At 38.7% G+C, this 18,386-nt stretch overlaps 2 protein-coding genes, 1 long non-coding RNA gene and 1 other non-coding gene across 16 annotated transcripts; 3 read left to right on the top strand and 1 right to left on the bottom strand.

Moving 5' to 3' along the window:
• Positions 1-1,226: 1,226 nt before the first annotated feature.
• LOC148714697 (uncharacterized) lies at positions 1,227-7,414 on the bottom strand. Of its 4 annotated transcripts, XM_088715984.2 has the most exons (6): positions 7,145-7,414; positions 6,628-6,792; positions 4,174-4,331; positions 3,990-4,058; positions 3,527-3,589; positions 1,227-2,144 (listed from the first exon to the last, which is right to left on the bottom strand). In XM_088715984.2, exons 2-5 carry the CDS (start codon positions 6,779-6,781, stop codon positions 3,575-3,577), a joined length of 396 nt encoding a protein of 131 aa, XP_088572110.1. In that variant the 5' UTR covers positions 6,782-6,792; positions 7,145-7,414; the 3' UTR covers positions 1,227-2,144; positions 3,527-3,574. The 4 variants fall into 4 exon arrangements, with proteins under 4 accessions (XP_088572110.1, XP_088572108.1, XP_088572107.1 ...); XM_088715982.2 differs by lacking the exons at positions 3,527-3,589; positions 7,145-7,414 and adding an exon at positions 6,890-7,120 and having other exon boundaries at positions 1,228-2,144; XM_088715981.2 differs by lacking the exon at positions 3,527-3,589 and having other exon boundaries at positions 1,233-2,144.
• A 3,851-nt stretch (positions 7,415-11,265) lies between these two features.
• LOC149768288 (uncharacterized) lies at positions 11,266-14,132 on the top strand. Of its 10 annotated transcripts, none has more exons than XR_016399243.1 (5): positions 11,267-11,759; positions 12,442-12,499; positions 12,620-13,031; positions 13,289-13,653; positions 13,854-14,132. It is a non-coding gene; the product is annotated as an uncharacterized LOC149768288 (long non-coding RNA). The 10 variants fall into 10 exon arrangements; XR_016399241.1 differs by having other exon boundaries at positions 12,603-13,031; XR_016399236.1 differs by having other exon boundaries at positions 11,266-11,759; positions 12,285-13,031.
• Positions 11,910-11,994, top strand: LOC149768289 (small nucleolar RNA Z196/R39/R59 family). Its single transcript, XR_016399698.1, has one exon. It is a non-coding gene; the product is annotated as a small nucleolar RNA Z196/R39/R59 family (small nucleolar RNA).
• A 1,238-nt stretch (positions 14,133-15,370) lies between the features above and the next one.
• On the top strand, positions 15,371-17,050 carry LOC103713857 (uncharacterized). Its single transcript, XM_008800901.6, has 3 exons — positions 15,371-15,610; positions 15,712-15,778; positions 15,938-17,050. Exons 1-3 carry the CDS (start codon positions 15,551-15,553, stop codon positions 16,771-16,773), a joined length of 963 nt encoding a protein of 320 aa, XP_008799123.3. The 5' UTR covers positions 15,371-15,550; the 3' UTR covers positions 16,774-17,050.
• The last annotated feature ends 1,336 nt before the right edge of the window (positions 17,051-18,386 follow it).

The raw sequence follows: 18,386 nt of genomic DNA, 5'->3' as shown, positions 1-18,386 counted from the left end.
TGGCGCTCTATATTTGACATGCGTGTTTGACATGAAGCTTATATCTAGCTGTTGCGCATTAAAGCGCTCACCTTTCTTTGATCGTACTATTTTCTTTTCTGGATCCAAACTGCAGAAAGATGAATCGAGAAGAAGAAGTAGTAGAGAATAAAATCAAAACAATCACAAAGACAACAATTTTACATGGTTCACCCTAATACGGATTACGTCCACAGAGGCCACATACACAGATTCAATATATTCAGCAAGGATTACAACGATCTCTCTTTCTCATTGGAGATTGCAGAACTAGGGCTTACAACAAAAATCCAAACTTTATAGGGTTTACAAGAGAGATAGGACTCAAAAAGGAACTCTCTACCGCACCTAGGGTTCACAAAAGACCCCTTTTATAGGTTTCCAAAACATAAGGAGGCTTCCCTAATAAAACCATAAGTCAAAATCCCATCTTGCCACCGTTTGAATCAATCTTGTGATCAAGAGTTGACTCTTCACTTTCAGGGGTCGACTCCTGATAAGTTCGAGTCGATTCGGACATCCTCGGGTCGACTCCAAGTATCAGCACCGAAAACTGGCACTCTCTATCCTTCTGAGAGAGTCGACTCCTTCAACCTCGAGTCGACAGGGCTGGAGTCGACTCCTACAGGTAACCCCAAAAAACAGCTCTTTGTTTCTTCACTGTGGCACATAGCGAGTCGACCCTCTCATCCCTGGGGTCGACTTAAGCTTCACATGAGTCGACTCCTAAATACTAGGGGTCGACTCCATTCAGTTGGCATAGAATTTTTTTTAGTAAACTTGAGCTAAATTCAATTGCAGTTGTTTCGAGTTTCGAGGCACATTTCCTCAACACTAGCACATGGGAGACATGCAGCATCAATATTGAATCACTGAACATGATTTCGTCGAGGTTGTAAGATAGGGTCGAGATAGGATCACTTATATCGCATACCAAGAATCAAACGATTTGTTCTGCGAAGTCCAATGACTGTTTCTCAACATTTTATTTGGTTTTATGCATCTATAAATCATGTTTTGTTCTGCATTGATGTTTCTTTAGTATCTACAATGCCAAAATTCAATAAGATATCTTATTGTGAAAATTTTCATGTGTAGATTACAGATGGTTTTATGTCATACCTTATGGTCATGCAACATTTGATTCCAAAGCCCGGAGCTTGGCCGACGCAATTAGGGTTCTTGGATCTTACAAAATTTCTAGTAAATTCACACTTGATTATTCTAGAGTTTAATTTATTTTACGCACTTTCCACGGCCTTGCATTTTACTCAAGCCATTCAGTCTTGAGGCCCAGTGAGTAGCCAGGCAGGCCATTAAATATTATGGTCAAGTCAAACTCTTGATGGTTTTTCTTTTTTCCCTCCTTCGGCTCTGTGACCTCTGTCTAAGTAGCACTCCCATCATTTTGTGTTGGAATTAATTATTTACCCTCATGCCCGTATATCTACTGAAATAAACCTTCTCCTTGCCCAAATATTTGGAGGACATCCAAATTTGACAAATTTGGTAAGCTCAAAACGTTTTTAGCTTTCATTGAGGATAACACAGTTGACTTGCACATCCAATAAATGTTCTTCAAGCATTTCTGAAAAATCCGATTGGTGAAAGAACACAACTTAGTCGTGAAGATCAGATGAAAGGATTAAGAAAATTTTTACAACCTTCTATCACTAGCATTCCTTGATCAGGAATTGTTAGAATAACACAAGCAGTTTTGTATGTTCAAAGCAACCATATGCACTTGAGTGCCCTGTCTAGTTTAGAAATGAAAAAAATGGGACCAGCATTCAATACAAGGAATGAAGCTGTTGTTTCTAGGCATATTTGAATTGCATTAAATCATAGTTTTCTCACATACAAGATACTATTTAAATCCATTGGTACAAATATCCAGCACATAATTTCATTCTAGCATGTCAAAGCATCCCTAATGAAAGGAAAAACAATAAACCTAGAATCTTTACGAACAACACTTGAGATGATTTAAAACTTGGTGAAAGGAAAACAAAAAGGCATCACAGGGCATTAATCATCCCCTTCATCTCAGCAGACCCCCTCGGATCAGGATCAGCAATCGCTCTCTCAGTCAAGACATGCTTGATTCGGCCCATTGACTTCCTTACCTGTAATTTAAATCCAGGCTATTAGATTAGAGAGGCTTATAAATCATGTAGTCATCGAATTTTATCCATTAAATGGGGAAAAAGAAAAGAATGCAAGCTGAAGAACATCTCAAAGTGAATATTGTAAGTCACACTCGGTGTTAAATGTGTAAATATGTTGGATGCCTTTTTCATGACCAATCCACTCAATTAACTGACACGTTTAATTTTTCACAGAAGAGCTTCTCAAGATATCACCTACAACATGAACATGAAAGACATGAAGATTAAAAGCCTCCATGACATTTTATGTGGGATCGAGCATCTTGATGTGTGGTATGTTCGTATTAAAACATGTTATTATATTATGATGTATTAATTGCTCATTTGTTAAAACATTTATACACAATGTAGTATTGATGTATCTTTATCATCATGTTGTTTAACTTACATGTCAACCTTACGTAACTTTCTAGCTTCCCTGATCCATCAGATAAGTCATCAATAAGTGGAAAAATGAGAACAGACTGTAGAGATGTGAGGCAAGGTAGTAGGATATTTGAGTCTGTGAAGATTCCCTCATCTTGAAATTTTCAGAATTTGGCATTCCTTCTAAGAGGTGATTTATCTGATCGATAAAATTTAGGAATTAGATAATCTCGATCTTCCAAAAACATGTAGACCTTCTCTCACTTTGCTGACTTATATGCCCCTCCTCGCTTTCCAGCTGGTGGGAAGTTATCCTACAAATGGCTTATGCAAGCATCCAAAGCAGTCATTAAGTTTACTAATGTCATATGTGTTGTTAAAATGTAAAAAAACTCTCTATAAATTTATTTTCTTTGATACATCACTTGAAACTGTGTGTTGCACAAATTATATGGCAGCCAAAAACTATAGAATCATTCATAATGCTATGTTTCAATTGACTACTTTTAAGAATTAAGGTTTTCTTTTATAAACATGCTTGAACATGTTTGTAAAGATGTTAAAATTGGTCCATGCATTAAAAAAAAATGTCAGTAAAGTAATGCAACAGAGCATGCCGATTGCATATCAACACACTGGAATGGTATAGGAGCTCCCACAACCAAAGCTACCAGATCATGACAACTTCATGAAAGAAAAAGACACTCAATAAATATGGAATTTCAAAGTCAATTTCTTTCTTATAAGATTTAAAATACAATGTTGTTACTTTCAAATCAAGATTAGACCATGCATGATGCCAGAAAAATAAAAAGGAGGGAAGACAAACACAACGAGCAAACCAAAACCACCCAGAAATCTAAGAATAATGATAAACCCAACTCCCTAAGGACAAGAATAATGGATAAATAAAAACTCACCACCCAAAGGAATCTACCCAAGAAATACAGAGTTTGATAAAAAAGAAAACTCACCACTCAAAGGAATCCACCTCAGGGATACAGAGTTTTAGTGATCACCACTCACAGACAATCTTCCTGAGATACACAGCAAGAGCACCCTCACCACCCAAAGAAAAGTCTAGAGATATAAAACACCCAAAAGAAGAAAAACAAGCCAAAGGTTTAATTCCTTAATTCACTCAACCTCGAATTAAATTCTTTGAAAACATAACATAGGGCATGCCTTTATATAGGCACGTTTGGAATGTTTTTTAAGTAATTACAATCAATAATCCTAAGCATGAGGAGAAAGAAAAACACCATAAGAAAAAAAGACCATAACCAAAAATGTGAGAAAAAGCATCCAAAACTTGGGGGGGAAAAAACCATAAATAGGTGTTCCAAAATTTGCCTTTGCTTAAGCATAAACCAAAAATAAATTGCCATAAAAAATTTCTTTTTGCCCCCCCCCCCCCCCCGGCTGAAAAAGACTCACCTTAAGCACCCGTGTCAAAATCGCCATAGATAAAATTTCTTTTGGCTCCCCCGTTTGAAAAGGACTCTCCTTAAGCACCCATGTTAATGCACAATCAATGTGCCACATATCAGATGATTTAGTTACATTAGGAGGACAAGACCACATATAGGTAATGTAGTTAACAAAAAAAGGCAAAGCATACCTTGGAAATGCGTTCAGGGTTAGGAAAACGTAAGTTCTGAGCATGAAGCATCTGGCGCTGAGTCATCAGCATGTTCTTTTCCTTCAAAAGAACATACCATAACTTGTGAAGGTCATCCCAAGATTTAAGACGCAATTCAGAAGCTTTCCAGCTACGACCTGGAAGGAGTAAACCTATAAGAAATGGAATTTTCTAGCTAAACTCTCTAGAGCATTTCATAATTCATAATACATACATGAACCAGATAATTAGTGAGTGATTTCACAAGTCAAACATCAAGTAAGCTCAAGTAAGAAAGATGGCAGGATCATACTATTTCTATTGATACTATAAAATGGTACTATGCAATTTCTATATGCAATCAGATGCCAGCATTTATAAGAAGACGAAATCTGAAAACATAAAGTTGACTAGAAGCCCTACAGATGTACAGAATTACATATGTTGGTTATTGCTAATGCCCAGTGCCTGTTTTTCTTAAGAAAGATATCTTAAAAAAGGTGGAAAAAGAAAGAAAGAAAGAAAGAAAGAGAGAAGCAATAGAGAAAACAGAATTGAATTACTCCTGCAATTAAGTTAAAACGAAAATGGCATTCACTCTTATTTCTGAGGGTAAGATAAAATTCCATACCTCACGAAGCCAGAAAATTTCAGAAAATAAAAGAAAAGTTATTATCACCAAAAGTATGCACCCAGAAACCGATAAACTGTGCTTTTAAACCTCTGATGTAATACCATTAAGCTCTGTAGTTTTATATATTCAAGACAGCCTCTAATCAACAATGAGCCAGCTAAGTGATATAGCTCTGGCAAATCACCGCAGATAAGCTCAACATATTTTCCAAATCAGGCTTTCAAACTAAAACATTTTGGACCGTGACTAGGAAAGAACATGCCAGGACACTGCAACAACACAATGAGTTTGCTAAATTGCATCGACATATATTTGATCAACCACTAACCCCAATGATAGACCAACAATTAAGAATGTTTACATTTGTCGACCAACAATTTAGTGTTTGGGTGGATGAGAGACAACCACTAAACTTATGAGAATCATATCATCGAGTTTAGAGTATCGGTTGAGAGACAGCCAAAAGAAAATATAGGCCACCCAAGGGGATCCATTATATCTTCCTTTTACTGTGCTTAGGCTAACTGTACCAGGTTGTTGGGCTCATATCCCATCCCCATTATGTCGCATTTGAATCTAATCAATAAGAACCTTTGTGACACATCCCACATTCCCCAAACAAGAAAGACATAGAACCAAGAAGAAAGAAGAAAACACAATCAAAGCATGTAGAGCAAGGTGCAAAACTTGGTTTCCATTTTGGATGAACCAAATAAGTTTAAATTTCAGTTGTTTCAGCAATTTTGATGGTTTCAGGTCTAGCTTTAGTTGAAATTATAAAAAATAAAAAATAAAAAAAGGGATCAACCAAAATTAAGCAAAATCAAAAAAAATGGTTCAAGAAAATAAGTTAGATATCATTTCAAAGATATTATATTAATTCGGGGACTTCTGAATGTATGTTTTCAATGGTTTCAAGGAAAACAGTCAAAATTTTGAAAACTAAAAAAAAATATTACTTGGCTCTTGAAACCTAAAAATGCATGTCTTGTATCTTCCAAAAATTCATATAATGTAAGCTTCACTTAGAACAAATGTTTCCCAACATTTAAATAAATACAAAAAATAAGAGCAAAGAAATAATGAAAATAGCACACATATACACTTAATCTAGCCTCATAAATTATTCTTAACCAAAACACAGACTGATCCCAATATCAACCAGGGTGGTCCAGGCTGAAACGAAAAAGTTTCATCCTTTTTGGTATCATAGTTCAAGGAGAAACTACAATCCATGATATAGAGAATCAGGCCTCATCACCTCTTCTCTGCTAACTCTGGAAGAGTTTGGTATGTCTTTTGTTTTAAATTCTGAATATATCCAAGTGTTCTAACTTCTAACAATTAAATACAACATAATAAGGAAGCATCACTAAAACTGCATTAATTTCTAATTTTCTATGATGCTATGTATCGCAGTGATCACCAAGTCTAATCCTTCATCCCTTCAGGAGTTCTGCTAATCCCAACACCAGCAAACAATAATCAAAATTTATCTCCTAACTCAGATTCTTGAGAATTTGACCATTTTGATAGATGTGAAGCTAGGTTAAACACAAAATTGAAGCAGTTCCATATTCCATCAGATAGTTTTCACCAAACAGATGAAAAATGTTTTTAAGATTCATATCGCATAAAAGTTAGCCACCACAGGTACTTTCAATTTATAACTTTACAGGAAGAGCGGTGTAATAAGGGATGACATGGATAAAGTGTGCCAATATAGAACGAGAATACCACATCAATCTTTTAAGAGAGAGTGAGGGAAAATTTATGAGAAATCGCCATTTTTTTTAAAAGAAAGAGGATAAGAGATATACCATAAACAACAGGCTTTTCCTCATCTGTTCTTCTATCCACCTCAAAAAATTCCTCAAGAGGATTGTGCAATTTCTTAGCTGAAGCCGAAGCAGCAGAGGACTCTGCTTTGGCTGCAGCATACAGCACTCTCCCAAAAACCCGGGACATGAACATGAACCAGGTGTCTGCATCACAAGTTTCCACATTATAAATCAAGCTTCAAACCGTATAATATATTGTATGACAGCATGCAATAAACTCGTGGAATAATTAATTAATTACATTAACCCATTTATGCCATTTCACTAATCAGATTGAAATTTCAGGATTACATCCCAATATCTCGACAGCAGTTGGCGGCGATTCCTACTGATTATAAAAAAAATGCCATCTTTTTGCACACAAATAACGCCGAAAGGAGGGCTTCTATGACTATGGTGATGCTAGAAAACTTTGTGAATGCAAATATAAATGAGAAAGGAAAAGAACAATAACACTTTTTGGAATAGCGAATGGGAAAGGTTTCCGTATTTTTACCACCAGGGGCTTGGATGGAAGTCAGTGACTGAGACGGGAAATAGGGGAGGGCGAGAAGGAGGCGATAGAAAGGGAATTCGGGTTGTTGGGTTTAAGGTGGAGAGACGAAGTAGAATTGTTTTCCCAACCGGGTTGTGAACCAACGGTCCGACCTTATTCCCTCTTTTCCTCTATTTTACGCCGGCCCAGTCATTGACTCAAACAATTAGACCTCCATCGAACATCCCCTGATGGAAAGGAGGTTCCATAGTAAGGCTACTAGGCAGGTGGACTGGTTCCTCCCCCCTCCCTCCTATTATTTACCCAAAAAAAAAAGAAGGACCGGATCATAGCGTCGAGGCGCTGCACCGCGCCCCTACTTAGGGTTGCAATTAGAACCAACCCGGAATTAATCCGTTCCCGCCCGAACCAGAGTTACCTTCGGAAAGCATTAGATAAATGAGAAATCTAGTAAACCTTAGTTTTGAAAAACTTCCTGTCCAACTTCTCTTTAATAATTTAGATCTGAAATAAAAAAATAATATAAATATCCTCTTTGAGGCATATTTATAGGAAGACAAATAGTGCAGCGGATTGAATGGCTTCTTCTGTGATAGGTTATTCTGGTGAGATTCTTTGGGCCGGTGAGGTGCACTTGCGGAGAATTTTTTAGGATTAGATGTTTTCTATTTTTTTTGAATATATTCATATTAAAATAGTATGAATCGCATATTATAGTAAAAAATAAAAAATACATATACAGAACCTTCAAAAAAATAGCATTTTAACAAGACAGCAAGAAGCATGGTATTAAAAATCTTTTTTTATATTGTCTGTACAATAATGTGAAAAATAATATGAGAATAATTGTTAATATGTATGCACTACAAACAATAAGAAGCCTTAAGACTTGAATGCAAGTACCTTGGTTGGCACCAGAGAAGATGATTCTTTCAAGAAACAAATATGTAAGACATATTAAGGTAAGTAGATATGTATGGCACGACATATCAAGAGGGCAGTTTTCTTGCACAAAGTTTTACTCCTTTTTGCTATTCTATAATAAATATAATATGTAGATTATTATCTTTATCTAAAACCATATTGGCTAACAATTTCTTCAGGGTGTACATAACACCTCATGTAGTCATCATTGTACCTTTTTTTTTTGAACACTCACCCTGATGTTGTTTGTTATTGTGTTTCTGTTTTAATGACATTCTATGAAGATTTTGCCTCCAGCAAGCAAATTATCTAGAAGAAATATTAGGTGATATTCTTCCTTGCGTGGCTGTGTTATGGTTCATTTCTGATACTTGGAAGGATCATTTTCTTTATTTAACATTGGCTCTGAATTATGAAAATGCTTATTGATTCCTCTGATCATCGATGTGTGTGGATTTTGGTTGTCGCAGTAAGGACATGCGACATTTCAGAAGTTAAGCTGATCAGAAATTGATCTTCTATGAAAATTAGATTAGAATACAAGGCTACATTAGGTATGACTAAAGTTTTGTTGGAAATTTAAGCCTTACTGTCTTTCTTAACCCAAGGTTTCCACGGTTGTTGCACGTCTGCCCCATTAAAATTTCTTTTGAGGCCCTGCGTGAAATCATGCACGTCTTGTATACAGGTGCAGTCTGTTGCGGCCAAGTTAAATGAATATGATGGGAAACCAATTTGCGAACACGCATGCATCCAAAGATAAAAAAGAAAAGAAACAGCTTGGGAGGCTCTCCTTCGCAAGAAACTGATGTCATTTCTGAACTTAGGTAGGAGCTTTTATACCAGGTTTGTGTGCAAATAAGGCTGAGTTTGCTTATTGAAAAGACGGTCAAGTGGTATCACTTATTTGCTATGACATTTTACTCGAAATAGATGCGAGATGTATGCAGAACGCGGTTAGGTTGCCTGAAATTTCTCTAGGGAACATATGGACCGGTTCCTCACCTTTAAGCAAAATGTTTTAGAATAAAATATGGAGTGCTTTGAGATCTATATAGGAGGATGGATGATAGAGGATGAAGTGCTTTGAGATTTATATAAGTGGATGGATGACGGACAAATAAGCGCTTTGAGATCCATACAGGTGGATACATGATAGAGGATGGAGTTCTTTGGGATTGGTGTGGATGGATGGATAATAGAGGATGAGGCGCTTTGAGATCTGTATAGGTGGATGATGAGAGAGGATACGACGTTTTGAGATCTATGCAAGTGATGAATGATAAAGGATGAAGCACTTGAAGATCTGTGGAGATGGATGAATAATAGAGGATAGAATGTTTTAAGATCTTTGCAAACAAACATATGATAGAGGATGGAGCACTTTGAGATTTATACAGGCGAATGGGTGAAGACGGAGTGCTTTGAGATCCATATCGATGGATGAATGATAGAGAATGGAATGCTTTGAGACATGTGCAAGTGAATGGATGACAACGGATGGAGAGCCTTGGGATCTATGCAAGTGGATGGATGATGGATGATGGAACACTTTAAGATATATGCAGATGGATGGATGACAAAGGATAGAGCATTTTGGGATCGTGTGAAAACCACAATCCGACTCTCTGAACCAAGGGTGTTTTTATCTTTTTTTCTCACTCTATCCATGGTGTCAGGATCCAAATAGACGGCTTGGCCATATTGTAATGAAGGTTAATTGAAACATTTTAAATTTTGGGGATTTAAGTATGACTAACCCAAACTCGAAAAGGTTGTTTCTGTAATTTTTCGTATTATAAATTAAGAAAGGTTCTTTCATAATACATGAGAGGAGGGTGAGAATTAGTACCAATACACCTCAAAATTGACTAGAACCGACATGACAAGCCGATTAGTGAGAGCTTCCCACAAGCCTCTAGTCGACCAGTCAAAGCTTGCCTTGGGGCTGATCCTAGAGGCGCATAGAGAATTCCTCAAATTTCAAACTTCCCCCACAACTGGTGATAGCTCAGCCACAATTGTATTCCATAACCATGCAACGAACAAAAAAAATGCACGGAGCGAGATGTGTGAGCGAAATGCTCATGCTTGATCTTTGGAACATGCGATCAGTTATCAAAAATAGCGGATCCATGCATCCGATTTCCTTGGCGATGGGTGTCAAACTTTGTATATATAAACAACTCCCAGAGATCCTCCAAGTGAGTGCTCTCATGCTCCTTTATCTCTTTGTGTTACCACTCTACTATTTTCACAACACCTCCATTGTTCCTTGAGAGTTAGACTGACTTAGAATCGGAAGATTCCTCATTGGACACTCTTGAGCAAGAGGACTTTCCTATATGTGTTGTTTCAAGTCGGATGCCACGTCGGAGCAAAGATTCAAGCAAGATCTCCACCATTCGACGCCACTTCGAGAGCTACTGGCATCAGAGCTATCATCACCCAAGTACAGCAACCATCGAATTACCGCCGTGGAGACGAGTCGTGATCTTCAGTCATTCTTCGTGATCTGAACAACTTACAATTCAGCACTCTAGTAGCCCAGCTAGCTCGGCGTCTTGGTTGGATCGATTTTCGGCAGCAACAAGTACCAATGATTGGAGTAAAAGTCTCGCATTCACTTGACTTTCAGCCACTTATTCTCTCATCCTTGTTCTCAAAAAAGAAAAAGGAAGGAAAAACAATATGAACATGGAGTTTAAATTTGAACTCTCAATCTGGGCCTAATATCCATAGAATATAATGAATTTGAACGCTCAATTTGAGCCTTCCCAAATCCCATTCACCCAATCCCTTCTTCCTGTAGTGTAGAGGGCAACTTTTTTCAGAGATATTTCCATTGCGTAACTAGAAGTTGCCTTGTGTCTAGGGGTGGCAAAATGTGGCCCGACCCGCCAACCCGACCCGTGTTCGACCCGCCATAAACAGGTTTGGGTTTGGCCTAAACAGGTTCGGGTCGTAAACAGGTTGACCCGTTAAACCTGTTTATTAATTGGGTCGGATACGGGTTTTATATGTCTGACCCGTGTAACCCGTTTAACCCGTTTAATTGTTGGGCTGATAGACAAGGGCCACAACCCACAAAGCCTAGGGCCGGCCCAACTCCCCGCCTCAGCCCGTTTTAGTTGCCTCGGCCCACCACACCGCGTTGGCCCAATTTAATATTTATCGCGTCCGCACAGTCTCCAACTCCAAGGCACAGTCCGTGACTTATCGATTGCCCGAGTTCCCGACTTCCCGTCTCCTACTCTTCTCCTTAGGGTTAGGATTTAGGGTTTGTGCTGCGCCGCCCGAGCTCCATTTGGCTATTCCCTCCCTCAGGTCAGGCCTTAGTCTCTCTCGAGCCTCTCCCCTCTCCTTCGGACCTTCGCCTCCACCCTCTCCTCCTCTGTGCCGACAACTTTGGCCTCCCCGTCGACGGCGATCGTGGCGGCTTGAGGACCACACTCCACCATCCGCGACCTCTCCTTAGTTAGGGACTTAGGGTTAGGGTTTGTGTGCCGCCCGAGCTCTATTCCCTCCCTCAGTCTTTCTCGAGTCTCTCCCCTTTGCTCTCCTTCGGATTCTTCGCCTCCCGAGCCCTCTCCTCCGGACCTCTGCCTCCGCCCTCTCCTCCCCTGTGCCGACAACTTCGGCCTCCCCATCGACGGCGACCGTGGCGGCTCGGATCCTCTGCTCTACCGAGGTAAGAAAGATCTATCTTTTCTTCTTTCTTCCTTTAATGTTTCAGTCTTTCCTCTTTTCTTTTTCTCAAAGAACTTAATTAAAAAAGTCAGACCTTGTTCTTTTGTTAAGGTGTTTCCAATTCGTTTACAAGGATTTTTGTCGATAGTTGTGCAATCTGTGATGAAGTTGTTGTTTATTGCTGAGTTGCAATGATTATTCATCAAATTAATCACCATCTTTCGGCTGAGATTGCATAAACGTTTTGCTATTTTTTTTTATTTTTGATTTGTTAGTCCGATAGATAAAATATGAATGCCATGAGGTATCTGATGCTCAGTCTAATCGATGGCTGTGCTTCTCGCCAGAGCGACAGATAAGGAGACGAACAGGTCTTGCGACACTAGTTGCTCTTCTTCCATGAGCTTCCTGTTACTTTTACCCTGCTTACATCTTTCTGTTCGAATCCTTTAGAAAATTGTTTGAGGTGTTGAAGAAAATTAACCAAAATCAGTAAGAATTTTGAGAAAAAAATCTTTTCTTGCAGGTAAATTTTGATGATTGGCCTAAATGTTAATGTTTCAGGATGGTTATTCCCCTAGATTTGTTCCACTCAATCTAGCAAATGATTATTCTTTACCTTTGGCTGCTTGCAATTAGATATACTTTGAAAGGGTTCTCATTTAATTTCAACATTTGTGGAGGTTGATTTGTTTGGACAGCTGCTTTACATGAGGGTGATGTTGATGCTGAACATTTATGGTGTGCTTTTTCATGATGATTTTTTCATGATTTATCTCCACATAGCTTCATTCTTATAATCTTATGTTATTCAATATAGCTATTTGATAGTTTCTTTTGCTAGATTCTTTTTTTGCACAGGTTGCTATTGTAAGTTTGTAACTTTGGGATAGCAAGAAAATTCATCTGGAGATTGCCAAGCAAAAGGAAATTCATCTTGATGTATGCAATGCTGTTTTTATTTTTATTCAATAATAGTCTAATAGCCATCCCTAGAGGGACAAGAGGTGGAGATATTAGGTGTTCAGTTGGTCTGATGATCTGGGTCTGTGATTCTTGGTTGTAGTTCTATTAGCCTGGCTTTGTTTGTTAGGGATGCATGGAGTTGGTGCAGGCAACTGGTACTTGATATTCTTGGTTGTATGCAATGCTGTTCAGCTCTTTGCTATTGCTCTCTTGTGCCCGATATGAACTTAAATTGTGATCTGAAGTTGGTGCAGGCAGCTGGTACTTGATCTGTTCGATCACATAACTTTTGTCCCCTTATATTGAGGTACCAAACTCTTTTCTCTCCTTATCTTTTCATTAATTTCCTGACATCTATTATCGCAACTTTTCTGCGATACGAGCTCTTTGATTTGTATTAATCAAGTTGTATTAATCAACTTTTTTGCGATACAAGCTCTTTTCTACGATACGCTGCTGCTTTCTGGGTTATAGAAATATCGTGTTTTAGCAGCCACATTTTTGTCAGTGTTTATATTCTTGTGATTGAAAACTGACTACCTGTTCTCTTCACCATTTCTACAGTAAGTTACAGAGTGATGTTTTGAGGGAAGCAATCTCTCAGATTGCAAATGATTCTCGAGAGAAGAAGCGCAATTTTACTGAAACCATTGAGCTACAAATTGGTCTGAAAAACTATGACCCCCCAAAAGATAAGCATTTCAGCAGATCTTATGTTTACCTAATATAATTTTTAATGGCAAACATCATACAAATAACTTGTCCAATGCATTTGAATTCAGGGCCTGGTTGTTCTTCTATTGTCTATGGAGAGGCAGAGGAACTTGGACCTTTCTTAATACAAAAAGGCATGCCAGAGCTCAAATTCAACAAGCATTCTTGGAACCGGAGGAATTGCGACTCATCACTCGCCTATAGGCCCTATACTGGTAAGCTCATCACTTGTAAGCTGTGAAATACATATTATTGATTTAAATAACTTAGGGACAAGATCATTAAACTACATCTGCATTATATCTGTTGATGAACAATGTATGAAGAAAAATGAAAACATCTAGTAGCTCATTTTCATTAATTACAATTTGCAGCAACAAAATATTATACTAATGCTTGATTATGTCTTCTGCAGACAGAGAAAATAGGGCTTGACTATATGGATGTTGAAGCACTAAAAAAATGAATAAAAACAAGAAGCTGGTCAAAAAGCTTGCTAAGAAGTACCATGCTTTCCTAGCATCAGAGGCCATCATGTATATTGATATTTGTTCTATGTGAAGCAAATTTTCTTTTCGGGCTATTCCATATGTAAATTTGGATGATTTGACTTGTATTCCTTATCTTTGTAAAGATTAAATATTTTTTGAATATTGTTGGTATTAGATGAATGAATAAATACTTGTATTCCTTATGTTCAGCTTTTTGTAAAGATTGAATGCTTTTTTAATGTCAATGATGTTGGGACAAGATTTTTGTAATGTTTTCTAAATTTACCTTCTTTTTTTTCTTGTGCTGCTTAATGTATAAAACAGGTTGGATCGGATTGGGTTGGGCTAAGGTCTAAGGCTAAGAGCCTAAGTGGTTATTGGTTAGTGGTTACCTATTTATTAAACAGGTTTGGTTGGGCAGGTTAAATAGGTTCAAACAGGTTAAACGGGTCGGGTTGGGCAGGTTAAATAGGTTGGGTTGGGCAGGTTAAACAGGTCGGGTTGGGCAGGTTAAACAGGTTTAAACGGGTCGGTTGGGCAAACAGGTTAAACAGGTCGGGTCGGGTTGGGCAAACAGGTTACCCGTTAATTAAACAGGTTAAACGGGTCGGGTCGGGTTACCTGTTTAATAAACAGGTCGGGTTCAGGTTGTAATTTCTGACCTGTTTAATAAACAGGTCAGGTTCAGGTTTATGATTTTCTGACCCGATCTGTATCTGACCCGACCTGTTTATGCCTGACCCGACCCGATTGCCACCCCTACTTGTGTCCTGGTCCGAGCCCCTCCCTTTTCTCCAATTTTTCTCCCCGTCCCCAGCTGGCGTATCACATAACGGCCGGTACGCCCGTGACCCCGTCTCAGCCCACCCGGAATCGGAACGCCAGTGGCCTCGAACGGAGTTTATCGATCCAACGGTGGATGTCGTTTAGCGAGGCTCGATCGGGGACAATGGCCTATTGGTGGTCCGATTCTCATCCGGCAAAAACGGGAAAGAGAATAACGGCGTTCTTTTTGTAACGCCCCGCCACTGAAACGGTTACTAACCACTGTTGTAACTGTTATAGCAGCCTACTTGACACATTCCGTGGGATTTGAAGTTATTTAATATTAAATAAATTGTTACATAAGCTATCGTAATGCTGCGATGAAAAATAATACATGTAATAAATAATGACATTATTTTCTACATCACCTTTTATATAATATGATGGATAACTATTTTTCAAGTGCCATAGATATCCTATAAAGAAATGTCAGCTGGCTATTATTTGTACTATAACGGACGGTTACGGTACCAAGGGACTCGGTATTTTTTTTTACCGTTATTAGAAGGTAACCGGAGGGGCCAAATCCGTCATAACGGTCGGTATTTTTAAACCAGGTGGACTCGGTAAATAAGTCGTAGATATGGGGTATTTTCGTAATCTGGCATTTATATTTTTGGGGTCCGGGGTTGCCTTCTTTCCTCCCCGCTGCAAATTTTAGAGAGAGAGGGGAAAAACTGAGGAAAGGCAAATCCTTCCTGTTATCCGTTTCGGCTTGCTGCTGTTTTCTTTCTTTTTATTCTCTCTTAGGGTTTTTGGTGGAAGACGACGGAGGTCAAGCGTGGGTTTCGACGCCATGGCCGATGACGCTTCGGTGCCCGCCATCGCGTCGAGGGACGCCGGCAAGAAGAAGAGGGTAAGATTCGATTCCGATCGGAAGGGATCGAACGGAATCGATTGGAATATCTTTGAGAGGTTGATTGAGAAAAAGAAATCGTTCTTTGATTTGTTCTGCAGGCCAACAGGTCGGCGAAATTGAAGCAATGCAAGCTTGATGCGAGGCGCGAGCAATGGCTATCTCAAGGTTTCAAGCCTTCCGATTTTGGCGATTCTTGTGTTTTCTTGATTTAATCTCGGAATTTTGTAGTCATAGGGAGTCTTGTTTGATTCGATCATTCCTGTTTAAGTTTTTTTTTTTTTTTGTTAAATTTGAATCTTTTTTACTTTTGTTTTCTTGGGGCAGGCAAGAATAAGGATGGCAAAAATCCAAGCATGGGCATCGGCCCCAATGTCTCCTCTCCTCCCCATCCACCCCTCCCTCGGTCGGGCAAGAGAGTTTCAGAGACGAGGTCGAGGGAGGAGGAGGAGCGGGAAGAGCACAACATCAGTGATTTGGACTCCCCGACCCACAGCCACACTTCAAGCACATCTGGGAACTCATCAAGAAAGGGCTGCCCTTCCAACAGCATCAGCAGTGGAAGCAGCATCGAATCCACCTCAAGAAGCGTCAGCGACACGGAGGAGGAGGAGCCGGATGGAAGAGAAGAAGAAAATGCTGTATTGGATGATTGGGAAGCGGTGGCTGATGCCTTGTCCGCTGACAATGATAACAACCATCCGCCTGTAGTCTCCCCCACCGAGCTCGCTGCTTTCCCTGGCACCAGAAATGAAGCACTTTGTGGAGCCACTACAACGCTGCAGCCTATTCGGCCAACTCCCAGAGCTTGGAAACCGGATGATGTGTTCCGGCCACAGAGTCTGCCCAGTATCTCAAAGCAGAGGAGCTTCCCTGGGAGCATGGAGCGGCATTCCATTCAAAAAGGCATCCTTGCCCTGCCATCCCCGTGCCCCATATGCTACGAGGACCTGGACCCCACGGATTCGAGCTTCCTTCCCTGTTCATGTGGCTTTCGCCTCTGCCTCTTCTGCCACAACAGGATTCTTGAGGCAGATGGTCGTTGTCCTGGGTGCAGGAAACGGTATGACACAATGGGTGTGGTGTTGGGTGTGGACAGTGGAGGGGTGCCAAAGTTATCCCGTTCTTGTAGCATGAGTTTGAGATCTTCGAACAGGGAATAGTTGTTCTCCAGTTTTAATCACTCTTCCTTGCTCTTATAAAGTCATTTGGGAGATGTTATAAATGTCCAATCACTGCACAAATTTTGATATCCTAGAAGAAAGTACTGTAAATATAGCATAGAATTAGGGGCTCCATAGGACAATTTCCAGCAAATTGGGTCTGTGTTTTGAGTTCATTTCTTCCAAGACATGCGATCTTTATGTTGTTGTAGAGGACAATTGGTTGTTAATAGTTTGAAGTATATAAATACTACTTACAATGAGTTCTGGTGCACTATATGTAAGCTTTTGCTATGCATTTATGCATTTTCTCTTGGTTTTCTCATTAAGGTGTTTGTTTGATTATAATTTCAACTTCAGTGGACCAATTGTTACTCCCATATTATTCTTATGGATTATAAATGAATTATATGATGCAATAATGATATTCTCATTATGCTTTCTGGTAGTGAAGCCTGTTGATGTTTATTCTTGATGCTCTTATTTATTTCCCTCACTTTATGTGGATATTTGTTGATTGATTTATTTATTGACTCTACATGTATTTGACTCACTAATTGAGGTGTTGTTGTTGTGGATTCTTTTTTTGATAAAACAAATTTCTGTTTGGCTTAAAGAATGATCTTTTATTTATTTTGTTTAGTTTCACTCTTTTGAATGCTAGGTGTTCTTTTCAAATTTGATATGTAACTTATCCCTATCAAGTCCAGTCTGCAGGTGGCTTTCTTTCTATTGGTACCTAAATGACTCGAGTGTTATGCTTGCACCTCCTGTGATTTTCTTTGCCTAGTTAGAGCATATGAATGGTTAAGAAGGTATATATCGCTCCTTAAAGTAAACACCTTTTACTGTTTATCTGATTAGCTTTCTTAGAAGTTGCTGCATTATATTAGATTGATTTTTGTGTGTCATAATTGTGCCAACTAGCAAATTCCTGATCATGCTTTGAGATAAAGTGAATTTTTACATGCATATACTTTCTGAATTTTCTGACCTAATAATATTATGCAACGTTTCTACTCATTTAGACCTTTCAGCATGACAATTAGATTATAGACCTTCCTATGTATGAATTATCCATGTTCATGTATGCATCTTTTCAAAAAAACAAATAGATTTGATTGATGATTGATTGTGGCAATAGGATTTCAAACAGTGCGTGCATGCGGGTGCCTCAAATAAAGAAAAAATAAGAAAAGGTGGAAGAAAATGTCAAACCACTAAATCAATGTGCATGGATCATATGTGTTCTTAACATTCAAGGGAATAAACTTTTAGAGCTTTATTTTCTTATAAATATTTTATTGCATTTTCTATCTTGAAACTAAATAAAGTAAGATCCTTTATTATCCTAAGAACCCAATATAATTAAAAATCACATCAAATAAATCTATTTGTAAAATCGTGAAAAGAATTGTGTGTGACTACAAGATATTCTTAAAACAATTCTAGACTTGTAGGTCTTTAATCCTAATTCCAGTTGTTAGAAGAAAATGGAAATATACTTTGAAAGTCCATGCAATCATTTGATTGTTTATGGCTAATTGGCTGCATGTTTGAATTAGATTATTGTTTTGTTCTAAATTTATTTGCCTTTTCCCTCTATATAGGCT

This window comes from Phoenix dactylifera, chromosome 2 (assembly GCF_051530095.1).
Source record: "Phoenix dactylifera cultivar Ajwa chromosome 2, Ajwa_hap1_PhDact_Kaust_v1.1, whole genome shotgun sequence".
Taxonomy (NCBI): Eukaryota; Viridiplantae; Streptophyta; class Magnoliopsida; order Arecales; family Arecaceae; genus Phoenix; species Phoenix dactylifera.
This window is presented reverse-complemented; position numbering and strand designations above follow the sequence as displayed.

Excerpts from the sequence above, each read along its gene's own strand:
- LOC148714697 (XM_088715981.2), bottom strand. The coding sequence starts at position 6,781 with ATGTTCATGTCCCGGGTTTTTGGGAGAGTGCTGTATGCTGCAGCCAAA. Across the intron at positions 4,059-4,173 it reads ACCCTGAACGCATTTCCAAG|GAGAGTCCTTTTCAAACGGG; the intron begins GTATGCTTTGCC and ends TGGGTGCTTAAG. Across the intron at positions 2,145-3,989 it reads TTTTGACACGGGTGCTTAAG|GTAAGGAAGTCAATGGGCCG; the intron begins GTGAGTCTTTTT and ends TTTAAATTACAG.
- LOC103713857 (XM_008800901.6), top strand. The coding sequence starts at position 15,551 with ATGGCCGATGACGCTTCGGTGCCCGCCATCGCGTCGAGGGACGCCGGC. Across the intron at positions 15,611-15,711 it reads ACGCCGGCAAGAAGAAGAGG|GCCAACAGGTCGGCGAAATT; the intron begins GTAAGATTCGAT and ends TTTGTTCTGCAG. Across the intron at positions 15,779-15,937 it reads CGAGCAATGGCTATCTCAAG|GCAAGAATAAGGATGGCAAA; the intron begins GTTTCAAGCCTT and ends TTCTTGGGGCAG.